At 36.8% G+C, this 14,949-nt stretch overlaps 1 protein-coding gene across 5 annotated transcripts in view; it reads right to left on the minus strand.

Annotated features, from left to right (window-relative positions):
* Nucleotides 1-14,949, minus strand: part of LRBA (LPS responsive beige-like anchor protein) — a 737,219-nt gene that overhangs the window by 544,076 nt on the left and 178,194 nt on the right. For all 5 annotated transcript variants that reach the window (XM_039234337.1, XM_039234336.1, XM_039234335.1 and 2 more), the window contains exons 27-29: nt 7,717-7,844; nt 7,123-7,230; nt 2,319-2,478 (exon numbers count right to left, since the gene is read on the minus strand). In XM_039234337.1, coding sequence (XP_039090268.1) covers nt 2,319-2,478; nt 7,123-7,230; nt 7,717-7,844 — 396 coding nt within the window. The remainder of the gene's footprint in view (nt 1-2,318; nt 2,479-7,122; nt 7,231-7,716; nt 7,845-14,949) is intronic.

A 14,949-nucleotide genomic window follows, 5' to 3' on the forward strand; every position in this document is an offset into this window, starting at 1 on the left:
CGTCATGTCCAATACGTATATCCATGTCTGGGCCCATAACAATGCCTGGCAAGTAGTAGGTGGTCAACAACTATTTATCAGATGACTATTCATTTCCAACTTTATCTTCTGCTATTCATGCCATCACACTTTATAACACCAAATCACATGCAATCTGCTAAACATGGGACAGTATTTGGGACTTCTGTGCCTTAATTTCCATTTCTCTAGACAATAATTCCAAGATTTCTACCTCAAACACAGTTTCTCCTTGCTTAAAAAAAATGTTACCCTTCCTATATGCAAAAATAATACAGTAATTTTTAAAATCTAGTTCAAAAAGGGGCATCACCTACTCTCTGAGTCATTCCCTCTAATTAGGTATTCACTGCATATAAACAAAAATGTTCCATCTTGCTATAAATTCAATGATTAGTCGTCAGCACTTGACAAAGCACCAACAAATGATTATTCTAACTTACCAATATTTTTTTCACTTGGTAACAGGACATTATGCTCTTCTCATTCTTCATCTATTACCTCCCTGGTTGTTCCTTCTTAATTCCCTTGACTTATTTTTCTCCTTGATTTCTTAAGTTGGAGGGACTTAGTACTTATCTTCCCTAACAATATTTATTCCCTTGAGTGACCTCAATCACTCTTAAAGTTTTAAAACACTACTATATCAACAAAAAAATACATACTTGTTTATAAGTGTCTACTTTACATCTTCGGATTCTAAAAGATACCTCAAACTTAACATGTTTAAAACTGAATTCATTTTTCCCTGAATATTTTTAATCTTCAATCTATCCAACTGCACCTTATAATCATTCTTGATGACATTCCAATTTTCACATATTCATACCTAGTGTTGTAAATCCTGTTCTCTCTCCTATCAAAATATACCTAGAATCTGACAACTGCTCACTACTCTACAACTACCACCCTAGTCCTTCCCAAAATCCACTCTTTCCTGGATTATTGCAATATCCTACCAACAGGCGGTGTTAGACTGTTATATTAATAGTCCTGCTGCTCCATGCCTCCTGGCATTCACCCCTTGAATGCAGACTGGGCCTCACTTACTCTAACCAACAGAAGAAGCAGAATTAGCCAGTTCTGTGTCCCAGCTTTACAAAGGCCTAGCAGCTTATACATTTCTCAGAATCCCTGAACACCTCTGTAAGCAAGCTGGCTAACTTGCTAGAGGGAACGTGTATAGAGACTATACAAAAAGATAGAGGCCCTCCAAATTAATGGAGGAAAATCAAAGAATTTGCTAAGAACAAGTATTAAGGTCCCAGACATAGAACCCCAGCTGAGCCATTTCAAGTCCATCAGCCTCAGTTCTTAGAGCCATCCTTGCAAGGCACTAGATCTGTGCGTAGAAAAGCCATCTCAAACTTTCCAACCACAGCAAACATCATGTAGAGCAGGGATGAATGATACTCACTCTACCCTGTATGAATCAAATTCACAAAATCATGATAACAAGATTAAAAACGGTTATGGCTTTAGCCACTGAACTTCGAGGTAATATGTTACACAGCAGTACACAACTAAAACAGTTTTTTTTTCTTGCCCTCCAGAATATATTCTCCATACAGAATCCTAACTGTTACTTTGAAAAACTTAAGTCAACTGTTAACTCTTATCTCCATTTTCCTTAGAATAAAAATCCACACTCCATTATTATTCCTGATATTTTTCTCTATTCAACTGTATCTTTTCTTAGTACACCACCTTTCTAAAATACTATGTAATTTATTTAGTAAATCTACTTCTTTTCTACCTTCTATTACAAAAATATAAGCTCCACGAAAGCAGACGTTCTTTTCCTCTTTTGTTCATGAGTATACCCAAATACCTACTTGGTAACGAATGAATGTTTATTAAATAAATAAATCACCTCCACTGAATGGTAGCTACTTGTATAAATGCAATAGATACTTCTCTAATGATACATCTATAACCTGCAGTCACTTCTGTACCTCCAGTGATTACTGTTATTTCTTAGCAAATCTACTTCTTATAAAAGAATATGAATTACTTCTTCACAATAAATGCCAAGGCAAACAAAAATGTCTAAGATGTTATTTGTAAAACATAATATTTTCTCACTTATGTTTTAATTAGATGGCTCATTTAAAAAACAAAAATCATCTCCCAATTGCAATTAACTACATGGCACTTAAATTGAAATGTTTATAGTTATTAATTTTAAAATATACACTCTCATTTTATACATCAATGGATTTAAAATCTGGAATTTTTTAAAGACTAGGTAATGTTTAACTTGAACTTTGGATCCCAGGGAATAAAATATGGAAACTTACCAGTAAGTGATAAATTCCCACTTTCACTACCAGGTTCTTTATATGACTGGTTATGCCTTTCATTTTGGGGTTCCAAAATGTCTCTGTACTTTGAGACCATAAGAACAGAGATAAAGTATACAACTGCCAAGGCTAAAAACTGAGCTTGTTTGCTATCCTCCTAGGGAAAAATAAAAGTAGTTGATTATGCCACTATTAAATAACATGCTTTGATCTTATTTTACATGACAATATTTACATATAAAACACATCCACAAATCTTCTGCTATAAGCTGAAAAATAATAATAAATTCATCTCAGCAAAGATTAGGCAAAGACTCTTAGAAAAATGCCTGTAAATGAGAGTTTTTAACACTTGTGAAACAAGGAAACAGACAATTTGGTTTGTCGTTAAAATTAAGTAACTCAGTCTGAAGACATATGGCATATCTTGTAAGATTAATCAAATGACAATTATCATTATATATGTATAATTATTTTTACTTCTAATCATAAGAATTAAAATATGTAGAGGCACCTGGGTGGCTTAGCCCAACTCTTGATTTGGGCTCAGGTCATGATCCCAGGGTCATGGAATTGAGCCCCACAGCAGGCTCTACACTGAGCATGGAGTTGGCTTAAGACTCTCTCTCCTTATGCCCCTCTCCCTGACTCATTCACTCGCTCTCTCTCTCCCTTTCTCAAATTAAAAAAATATATATCCAAAAAAAATCACAATTAACAAGTTTCCTAAAAGGCAAACATCCAAGAGAAAAAAGAGTGAGGTAATCAGATACAGAACAAAATGCCAAAGGCATTCCCAGGAGTATTTTAAATAGTACAGACAACCAAGCGTCTAAGATTGAAAATACAGTCTCTGCCAGAAAGAAAAGGGACAAACTAAATTGACCTCTAGAAGAGGTCGAGGCTTCATCTTAGCTCTACAGATCACCTACATGTCTGTATACTGATGATTTCTTCATCTAGTCCAATACTCCATCTTCAAAGGGACCCTGCACATGTCACTAATCTGATAATGCTCAAAATAGGTTTGCACTTAAGGGAAAAATTTCAACTTATCCATCAAATTCTGAAAACCAGAGGTACCCCAAGTAGCAGTAAATTTATAATAAAGAAAACAAAGAACATTGTTGCCTAGCAGATAAGTAAATGGCAACTATTAGTGCCAATGAAACAAAGTTAATTAGCTAGTGTCAAATGTTTTTGACACAATTTCTGGGAAAGAATGAGATACCATGCTCTACCTGAGCATTTCCACTTAATACAATGATTAATCTGACAAAAATCTATGGTACTCTTTAGGCTCATATGTAAGAACTTATTAGTCTTGATGGAAAAGATAAACATACATGTTCCCTGTTTTATTAACCATCCCTTTTCTCCAAACACTCCTGTGTTCTACTGCCACACAAGTCTGGTGCTATTATAATAACTATTGCTAATAGTGTTGACATTAAAAGTGCAGGAAAATAACTTACTTGATCTTAACTCTTAATCCATTACAAATTATTTATGCCTATCTAAGTACTTATTTAGCCCATTAATATGTTCAATATTTACTTATTACAGTATGGAATTTACAGTGTAAGCCTGATTTTTGTCCAAAGAAGAAATATCCTAAAGATCCTTATGTTTCAGCCTTTTATCCCAGAATCAATTTGTTTTCAATTGTAAGTATCACTTACTGAATACGTATAACAGATAGGGAACTGTACTAAGTAGTTCAAACACATTCATTAATCCCTTTTATCAAGATGAGGCCTAGAAAAATACTTTACCTAAGGGTACCTAATTGAAAAAGCAAATGTGAACTCAGATTAGAGTGATTACAGGTTAGCACTTAAGCTAGGGTAATAACTTCTTTATATTGCCAATCTAAGGTCATTTCCTTTTTTCATCAAAATTGGATTATGCTAAAAGAGACTCTCGGATATAGTCTGGGAAACATGGTCTTTTTTCTAAAACTTCTATGAGTATAAAACTTTTTAGTTACAAGAAAATTTTAATTATTAATTACTTTTAAAAATTACATGTTATGGCAATGAGAAACAATGAAATCTGGCCATGTGTAGCAACGTGGATGGACCTTGAGGGTGTTATGCTGAGCGAAATAAGTCAGGCAGAGAAGGACAAATATCATATGTTTGCACGTATAGGAGGATTAGGAGGAACTTAACTGAGGACCATGGGGGAGAAGAAGGGGGGAAATGGTGGGGGAAAGGGAGAGAGGCAAACCATGAGAGAATCTTGAACAAACCGAGGACTGATGGGGGGGGGGGGGGAGGGGGGGATGGGCATGGAGGAGGGCACTTGTGGGGATGAGCACTGGGTGTTATATGGAAACCAACTTGACAATAAACTATTTGTAAGGAAAAAAAGAAAAGAAAAAAAAGAAAAACAAAAGAAAAAAAAACTACATGTTAAACACAGGAGATATTCTAATTCTCTGTCCAAATATCGTGACATAAAAACTTGTTATAAAGTTTCAAAGAGCTAAATCATACACAACAAGGATGAATTTTCATTTCATTTTAAGAACTATGGGAAACCAGTAGAGAGTATTTAAAGCCAAAGAATTATATTACTTATTATACTTTAAAAATCACTGTAGGAAAAACAAAGCTAATAGGGCAATGGACTCAATGACATAAAGGAAAGTACCAGCAATCTTTGGTCTCCAAATAAACCACAGTCAGTGGGTTTTGGGGAAAAAAAAAAAAAAAAGTTAATGGTTTCTTAATGAAAGGAATAAACCTGCTACCAAAAAGCAAATAAATAGATGTAAGGAGGCAACACAGCTAATGATTAAGATCAAAATTTCAAGAACCACATTCCCTAGGTCCTTAACCCACTTCCACCTTGTACCACTTGTATGATCTTAACCGTAATGTTTAACCTAACACTTCCATCTTTCTCATAGGAGAACTGCATGAAATAAGTGACACAGCGCATCCATTACCAAGCTTAAAAATGCAGTAAACATTCAGTAACTATTAACTATAGCTAATAACTACTAACCACAACTGCTACTAACAAATTGTATATGTATACAAAACCTAGTTAAGAACTCAAGAGAGGACGAAACCCTATAAAAAGAGGAGAAAATTAAAATTAAAGTACAAAGTTTATTAAAATCTTGCATGTGAAATAGAACATCTAGTACTAAATGCAGTTACGTATTCAATAAATATTAACTAATGATAATTACAAATGCTGGTGAGTAGGATTACAATTTTTTTTTTTTTCTTGACAGGGAGAGAGAGAGAGAGCATGAACAGAGGGGTAGAGGGAGAGACAGAATCTGGAGCAGGCTCCACAGGCCTAGGTGGACTCCATCTCACAACCCTGGGATCAGGACCTGAGTGAGCCAAAATCAAGAGTCGGACACTTAACCAACTGAACCACCTAGGTGACCCCAAATAATTTTTATTTTCATCTTTATACTTTCTTTCATCTTTGAACTTTCTTATATAACTATAGAATTTATACATGAAACTGTGGCATATAACAAAATCAACTAAAACCAACATTTGAAAACATTTAAGGGGCGCCTGGGTGACTCAGTCAGTTAAGCGTCCGACTTCAGCTCAGGTCATGATCACACGGTTAGTGGGTTCAAGCCCCGTGTCGGGCTCTGTGCTGACAACCATCTCAGAGCCTGGAGCCTGCTTCAGGTTCTGTATCTCCCTGTCTCTCTGATCCTCCCCTGCTCACGCTGTCTGTCTGTCTGTCTCTCTCTCTCTCTCTCTCTCAGAAATAAATAAAACATTAAAAACAAAAGTTTTTTTTTTAATTTAAAACCACCACATTTCATCATGTGCCTTTTTAATTTTTTTAATGTTTTTTTTATTTATTTCTGAGAGAGAGAGACAGACAGACAGACAGCGTGGGCAGGGGAGGGTCAGAGAGAGAGATACAGAATCTGAAACAAGCTCCAGGCTCTGAGCTAGCTGTCAGCACAGAGCCTGATGTGGGGCTCAAACCAATAAACTGTGAGATCATGACCTGAGCCAAGGTTCGACACTTAACCGACTGAGCCACGAAGGCGCCCCATCATCATGTGCCTTTATATCGTAATTCTAGTCCTTTGAGGAAAAATATCCAATATTCAGTAAAAATCATATGCCATTTATAATTTGAATATTTCATTACTTTCAGAGCATAGATTCTGGAGTTTAAGACTGCTGGGTGGGAATCCTATCATTTACTAGCTCCAACAGCTTGAACAAGTTACTCAAGCTCTCTGTGCCTCAGATTCCTCATTTATAAAATGAGAATTACAAAAGAACACAACTCAAGAAGTCGTTGGATTTAGTACATGTGAAGCACTTAAAATGCTTAATATGTAATAATGTATTATTCTTTTTAGTATCATTACTTTGATATATTAATTCTACTTTATATAGATAGTACTGTCCAATCTTCTAAGATTCTAAAATTCCTGTCAAGAGAATTGGTTCTAGGGGCGGCTGGGTGGCTCAGTCGGTTAGGTGTCCGACTTCAGCTCAGGTCATAATCTCACGGTTTGTGGGTTCGAGCCCCTCATCGGGCTCTGTGCTGACAGCTAGCTCAGAACCTGGAGGCTGTTTCAGATTCTGGGTCTCCCTCTCTCTCTGACCCTCCCTTGCTCGGACTGTCTCTCAGAAATTTTAAAAAAATTTTAATTAAAAAAAAGTGAATTGGTTCTAGCCCTTCTTATCTCTACTCAACTATTATATATCACAATGAGTTTACTCTCAATACTTTGAGCCTAGGTAGAAATATGTATCAGCTAAGAGTATGTGAAAGAAAAACTGTAACTTACTATGTCTCTGAAGACAACTGCTCTAAGCCGATTAATATCCATGTCTTGTAGGAGCTTGTCAAAATCTCTTACTGGAGATATGCCACCAGTTATAATGTCCAGTGGACTCTATTTAAGACAAAAAATATATATGTATTACACAGACATTTTAAAAAATTAGTACAGTATCCCAAGAACCAAGAAAAAAAAGACTACAATGTTGTTTCTCCTAGTTTATTTTTTCCTAATTCCTTCTCTCTTCTTTTTGGGGTACGGGGATAGAGGTGGGGGTCACAAAAGGGAGCCATAAAGGAAAAGTCAAACTTCATTCTAACTCACCAAGTACATGAAATACAAACTGACATACTCAAAGGAAAAGGTATCAAAGATACAAGAAAAGTAAACACTTGGAAAAACAGACAAGATTAAGTATAAGCAAATCTTTACTGTATATTTAAACACAAATATTTGAATGTTATGTCCACAGACTAAAATAACTATTTTTAGAACCCCTGTCAGATTTACTTAACTTTATGCTGAAATGAACTAAATATAAGATCTTAATCATAAAATAAGAGGCACTTTTTTATTAAATTAATTATTCTGTATGCTTACCTTTGCTGCAGATTTCCCCATGGGAATCAGGCTCTGAACGATTTTCTGGCCTTTGGCTGTATCTCCTCTAGCTTTCAGCTGTGAATGCTGCTGACACTCTAAACAATTCCTAACTGCCACTGCACACACTGCAATTTAAGGAAAAGATTGGGGAAGAAAATAAAATTTTATTTAAGATTTTGGAAGTGATAAAAAGCACCTACAGAATACAATTTACATAAGCTTTTATGTGAAACAGATTACTTTCAGCAAATACCTAAAATGTTCCTGGACTTTATCGCCTAGTGTTTGTTTTGTGACTTTGTTAGCTACTCTGTTCAGAGTAGCTATTGCTAAGAAAGAATCATTTCAGGAATCTAAATCAACAGGCTAATGTTTCTTGAGCTCCACTAAGCTAAACTGGAATGATCTTTTATTAAGGAAAACATAGGAAAGGAACTGGAAAGTAGGAAAAAAGAGAAAGCAAATCACATTGCCATTTACTAGTCTAGAAAAATAATCTGCTATCACCATCATCAAAAAAAAAATAGTTAAACTTAAAACTTGCATGTATTTCATTATAGCATGATAACTGTAGAGGCTGATAAAAGGTATAGCATTTATAGAAAATATGTACAGGGTCTACATTTAACTGGTTTTCATTAAAACCATTTAAAAGGTGGGGTTTAGACGGGGCGCCTAGGTGGCTTAGTCAGTTAAGCGTCTGACTTTCGCTTAGGTCATGATCTCGCGGTTCATGGGTTCAAGCCCCGCGTCGGGCTCTGTGCTGACTGCCAGCCCAGAGCCTGGAGCCTATTTCAGAGTCTGTGTCTCCCTCTCTCTCTGACCCTCCTCTGCTCACGCTGTCTCTCTCTCTCTCTCTCCCTCCTAGAAATAAATAAAAATATTAAAAAAAAAAAAAAAAAAAGGTGGGGGTTAGAAAAGAGACTGTGATTAATATAGTCCAAAACAGCCTCTCCAGTATTATGATAAGTGACATAAGTCAGAATGAGAAAGACAAATACCGTATGATTCCACTCAAAAATGGAATCTAAAAAAATTAATAAGTAAAATGCATAATCAGGCCTATGAATACAAAGAACAAACTGATGGTTATCATAGGGTAGGACGGTGGCCAATGGGCCAAATGGGTGAAGGGGAAAGAGAGATACAGGCTTCCAACTAAGGAATAAGTCACAGGAATAAAAAGCAGAGTATAAGGAATACAGTAAATGATATTGTAATAGCAATGTAACTAGACATAGCCTAATGTGCAAACCTGTCAAATCACTAAGTTGTATACCTGAAATTAATGTAACATTGTGTGTCAACTACACTCAAATAACTTTATCCAGTAGAAACCATCACATTTATAAACTTAATGAGCCCCAAATCTTTGTTCAAGATTTGATGTTCTAGTATATTACTGCCAGATGTTAACCTTTTTTTTGTTTTCGACTAATTGAACAGTTTCATCAATATTATACTCTTAAAATGGTGATCTTCTCTGAGCATAAATCCTATAAAATAGTTATATATAATATATAATTATGAAATATTAGAGTCTGCAACAGCACTGTTTGTTAACCTGTTGAGTTATGTAAATTCTAGAATTTGGTTGGAACATTTTCAACAACTTAAAATAAGTAGTAAATTAAATGAATCACCTGTTCAAAAAAATAATCACCTCTCTAAAAGTCTCCCCAGTCAGTTACTCATGTTATTTAGAAATTAATTTTGAAGTTTAAATGATGAATTAGATAATACAAAAGTGACTATGAATTGCTTAATATCATAGGGATCATCTCAATTCTCAATTAAATCAGTAGCACTCAGAGTATGTGAACTGAACAAAAGTATGAAAGAAAATTAAGAACAAAATGGTAAATTTCTCTGGGGACTTGAAGTACCACCACACTATCCTATGGCTAGCAGACATAGAATTGAAACAGGAAAGTATTCAGAAAAGTGCAAGACAGCAACACATGTTGGGGAAAAGGAAGCAAGGGGCTGGATGGGGGGCGGGAGGGAGGGAGAGAGAGTATGAAAAATGACTCTCATATCTGAAACCAGGCCCAGAAAAAATAACTACTTTTCTGTCCTAGGTTGCATAAAATGAAGTTAGGGTATCACAGAGTTAAAAACCATACTACATTCATCAGTCTCAGTAGTACAAGTTACTCTTACTGTTGCTATCCTGCCTTCTCACCTCCAACCTCAGGAAAGAACAGGAGTAAGGAGACCACGGATCAAACACTTGGGCTGTTTACTGAGCTTGCCATACTCTATTAAAGACCGCGAACAAGCAGTTTTCTGAATCTCATTCCCATATATAAGAAGACATGGTGCTGGGGTAGATCAAACTATGAAAATGAGGGAGATAGAATATTTCCCTAATTTCTGAAGACTTCAGTAGAGCACTGATAGCGTAGCCATTTACTTCTAATTCCAGAAATATACTCTTCATAGGAAAGTGGCAAACTTCACAAACTGGCATATACAAAAGTAATGGAGTCAAAATAGCTCAATTATATTACTAATAGAAAGTTCAATGAAGTATGTTATAACAGAAAAAGTAGGAACACAAGTTAAACTATATTAAATTCTAACTTCACCAATTACAGCTTTTGGATTTTAAATACATTTCCTAATTTCTCTGATCTCAAATATCCTCATGAATAAAAGAAAATAATTGCTGACTCACTGAAAATCTGCAATAACAAATGTAGTCAACAAATGATAGTCTTTGTTTTCTAATATTCACCACCTGAATCTCTTAAAATTTCAAAACAAATTTTTATAAACTGTCACATCAAGTTCTTTAGAGCATCCTAAGTTGAAAAGTACTTTGAATAGCATTTGGAATAATCAAAACATAATCGTTGCACCAAAAAACTCTAAATATTTATCAGCTTATGTAATAGATATTCCTACTAGAAACAGGAAAATATTTCATTACTTAGATCTTCAAGATTCCTTATTTCTGATCTCTCTTCATATGTCAGTGGTTCCTAGTGGTTTTGCTTCCATTTCCTCATCCCCATCGTCCTACTTGCTTCTCTCCATTTAATAAGCAAATCATGAACAAGTCTCGGTATCTACAACTAGATGCAAGAAACCTTCTGCATAGAGAAAAAATATTTTGCTTCACCTAAGAAAGTCCTGATGGCATTACAAATTCTTTATGTATTTTACTTTTACCTCAGCAAGAACTGCCTTCAGGAGAAGAAGAGAGATTTATTAATTTCAGGAGGTGCTCCAACATATTACCAAAGCTCTTGTGGATAAAGGCTCTACTTGAATGATAATAGTTTAGAAACTTGCTAAGTCAACACGTGGAGGCAAGATGGCGGAGAAGTAGGGAGCTCCGTACATTTCCCTCGCCCACATCTCTCAAATGGAGAGGGCCTGAAGTCATAGGAACCCTTACAGAATCCAGGAGTTTGGGAGGAAAAGGAGACAGAGTCTGCTGAGAAAACCTTATAGCATGAGTGAGAACTTGGGAAGACAAAAATGGGCCAGGACCCGGAGACATGGAGGGTGGGGAGGGAGCCCCCTTTGTGGAGAGCCGCGGGGAGTCGAGGGGAGAAGAAAGAGCGGCTGAAACTGCTCAAGGAACTGTCCCTATCCCTGGAGAAGAGAAAAACCTAAGCTTCTGATACAGAGTGATCCAGTTTCCAGCTGTAAAGCTGACCTTGAACTGGACACCTGGGAACTGCTCCTCTGCTCACCAGCTCAAGCCGGAGGGGAAGTAGCGCGTCCTTGAAGCTGTTCTGCTGCTCTTCCAGCTCGGCTAGATCCACAGTGGGGAGGCGACAGGCTTGAAACTGTTCAGAGGGACTCAGCCTGCGGGTTTATTTTGGGCGATATCAATGGGGCGCGAGGACTAAAACTTGGAAACACAGCATGGCTTGGGACATAGAGCATGGCCCACCTTGGCTACGCCCGCGGCACAGTGAAGTCAGACCCAAAAGAGTGAGTTGCAACGCTTGATTCGAGAATGGACAGGGGCGCCGCCATTTTTCTCCCCACAACCACCAAGGCAAGACCTCAGGAAGCGGCCCAGAGGACACAGTGGAGGATAAGACCTGCCTACACCAAACCACGCCCAGCACCACTTGAGAGCTTTTTTTTTCTTTTTTAACCAGAGCCCTGGGCAAGACCAACATGGATGCACTGCATGATTAATTCTAGATCAATTCTTTCTATTCAGATATATTTTCCCTTGTCTCATTCGTATCCCTCCCCTCTGCTGAACTGGGCACTCTGGTCATTGGTTTGCTTAAACAGTCACATTTAATCCATTCTTTAGATGTATATTCTACACCTCCATTGCTACTTTTCTATCTCTATCTCTCTCTGGAGTAATCAGAATTTATAGTTTCTCTGAGTAACATTATCTTCATTTCTTTATCCTTGTCTCCTAGCATATTCTCCTCTTTCTATGAATTAAGCCTGTTAGTCTATCCAGTCATCATCCAATTTTGCTTCCTCCCTGCCCTGTCATTTCTCTATTTGTATATGCACTTCCATCAGCACTGCATAAACCCTGCTCTTTATTTGTAGCTGGGAATTCTGGTTTTATGCTTTTAGGCTGTCCTTTGTCTTTTAGGTTTTTTTCTATTTTCTTCTTTTTTATTTTTTATTATTTTTATTTTTATTATTTGTTTTTCCTCCTTCCTTTCTTTTTTTCTTTTACTTCTTTCTTTTTCTTTTTCACTTTCGGTTTGCTTGTTTGTTAGATTTATGCGTTTCTGTGTCTTTGTTGCCTGTGTTTGTCTGTCTGTTTTCTTTTCCAGGACTACCTCAAGAATCAAGACAAAGTACACATGGTGGAGAGTCCCAAATACCACTACAAGTAGGGAAATAAAATAACCAAATCCTCAACAAGAGAGACTAAGAGACACCGTTCAGAAAACTCTTCCTGAATGGACCGGCCCTGGACAAAGAGCCTTCTTTAATGCAGCAGTACTCACAGGTGCAGAGTGTATATATAACTAGCTTTTAAAACTAATGAAAGACAGAAAGCTAACCAAAATGATGGAAGGACTCTCCTCTAAGAAGTTCCAGAAGAAATGATAGCTAAAGAACTGCTAAAAACAGATATAAGCAACATAACTGAACAAGAATTTAGAACAAAAATAGATATAAGCAACATAACTGAACAAGAATTTAGAACAACAGTCATAAAATTAATCGCTGAGCTTGAAAAAGGCATGGAAGACATCAGAAAAACTATTGCTACAAAGACTACAGAGCTTAAAAATTGTTGTGATGAATTAAAAAATGTTATGAATGAGGGGCATAATAAAATGGAGGCATCCAATGCACAGATTGAAGAGGCAGAGAGGAGAATAAATGAATTAGAAGACACAATTATAGAAAAAGAGGAAGCTGAGAAAAAGAGAGATAAACTGGTCCAGGAACACAAAAGGAGAGTTCTAGAGCTGAGCGATACAATCAAACGGAACAATATCCATATCATAGGAATTCCAGAAGAGGAAGAGAGAGGGAAAGGCGCTGAAGGACTCCTTGAACAAATTATAGCAGAGAACTTCCCCAATCCGGGGAAGGAAACAGACACTGAAATACAAGAGGCACAGAGAACTCCCCTCAGACATAACTTGAATCGATCTTCTGCACCACATATGATAGTGAAACTGGCAAAATATAAGGACAGAGAGAGAATTCTGAAAGCAGCTAGGGAGAAAAGGGCCCTAATAAAAGGGAAACCTATCAGAGTGGTTACAGGCCTATCTACTAAAACTTGGCAGGCCAGAAAAGAATGGCAGGAAATCTTCAATATGATGAACAGAAAAAATATGCAGCCAAGAATCCTCTGTCCAGTAAGCCTGTCATTCAGAATAGAAGGAGAGAGAAAAGTTTTTCCAAATTAACAAAAATTGAAAGAAATCGTCACCACTAAACCAGCCCTACAAGAAATCCTGAAGGGGACTCTCTGAGGGAAATTTTCAAGGAACGCAAGGTACCAGAGACACCATCACAAGCATAAATCCTACAAAGAACACAATGACTCTAAACCCATATTTTATGATAATAACACTGAATGTAAATGGACTAAATGCTCCAATCAAAAGACATAGGGTAGCAGAATGGATAAAAAAACAAAAACCATTTATTTGCTGTCTACAAGAGACTCATTTTAGACCTGAGGACACCTTCAGATTGAAAGCAAGGGAACGGAGAAATATCTATCATGCTACTGGAAGTCAAAAGAAAGCTGGAGTAGCCATACTCATATCAGAAAAACTGGACTTTAAAGTAAAGGCAGTAACCAGGGATGAAGAAGGGCATTATCTAATAATTACAGGGTCTATCCATCAGGAAGAACTAACAATTATAAATGTCTACGCAGCGAATATGGGAGCACCCAAATACATAAAATAATTACAAACAGAAACAATCTTATGGACAAGAATGTGCTAAAAGCAGGCACTTTAATACTCCACTTACAGCAAGGGACAGATCAACTGGACAGACAATCACTAAAGAAACAATGGACATGAATGACTCACTGGACCACATGGATTTGACAGAGATATTTAGAACTCTACATCCTGAGGCCATGGAATTCACTTTCTTCCCAAGTGCACATGGCACATTCTCCAAGATAGATCACATACTGGGACATGAAGCAGCCCTCAATAAATATAAAAGAATTGAAATCATATCATGCACAATTTCAGATCACAATGCTCTAAAACTTGAAACTACCACAGGAAAAAGTCTGGAAAACCTCCAAAAACATGGAGATTGAAGCACACCCTACTAAAGAACAAATGGGCCAATCAGGCAATTAGAGAAGACATTAAAAAATATATGGAAACATATGAAAACGAAAATACAACAATCCAAACTTTATGGGATGCGGTAAATTGTAAAAAACATTGTAAAAAAATTCACTGCTAGGAATTTACCCACAGATACAGGAGTGCTGCTGATGCATAGGGGCACATGTACCCCAATGTTCATAGCAGCACTCTCAACAACAGCCAAAACATGGAAAGACCCTAAGTGTCCATCAACGGACGAATTGATCAAGAAGATGTGGTTTATCTATACAATGGAATACTACATGGCGATGAAAAAGAATGAAAGCTGGCCATGTGTGGCAACATGGATGGAACTTGAGGGTGTTATGCTGACCGAAATAAGCCAGGCAGAGAAGGAGAAATACCATATGTTTGCACGTATAGGTAGATTAGGAGGAACTTAACGGAGGACCATGGAGGA

Source organism: Hyaena hyaena, unplaced genomic scaffold, assembly GCF_003009895.1.
Source record: "Hyaena hyaena isolate Hyena2069 unplaced genomic scaffold, ASM300989v1 scaffold_89, whole genome shotgun sequence".
NCBI lineage: Eukaryota > Metazoa > Chordata > Mammalia > Carnivora > Hyaenidae > Hyaena > Hyaena hyaena.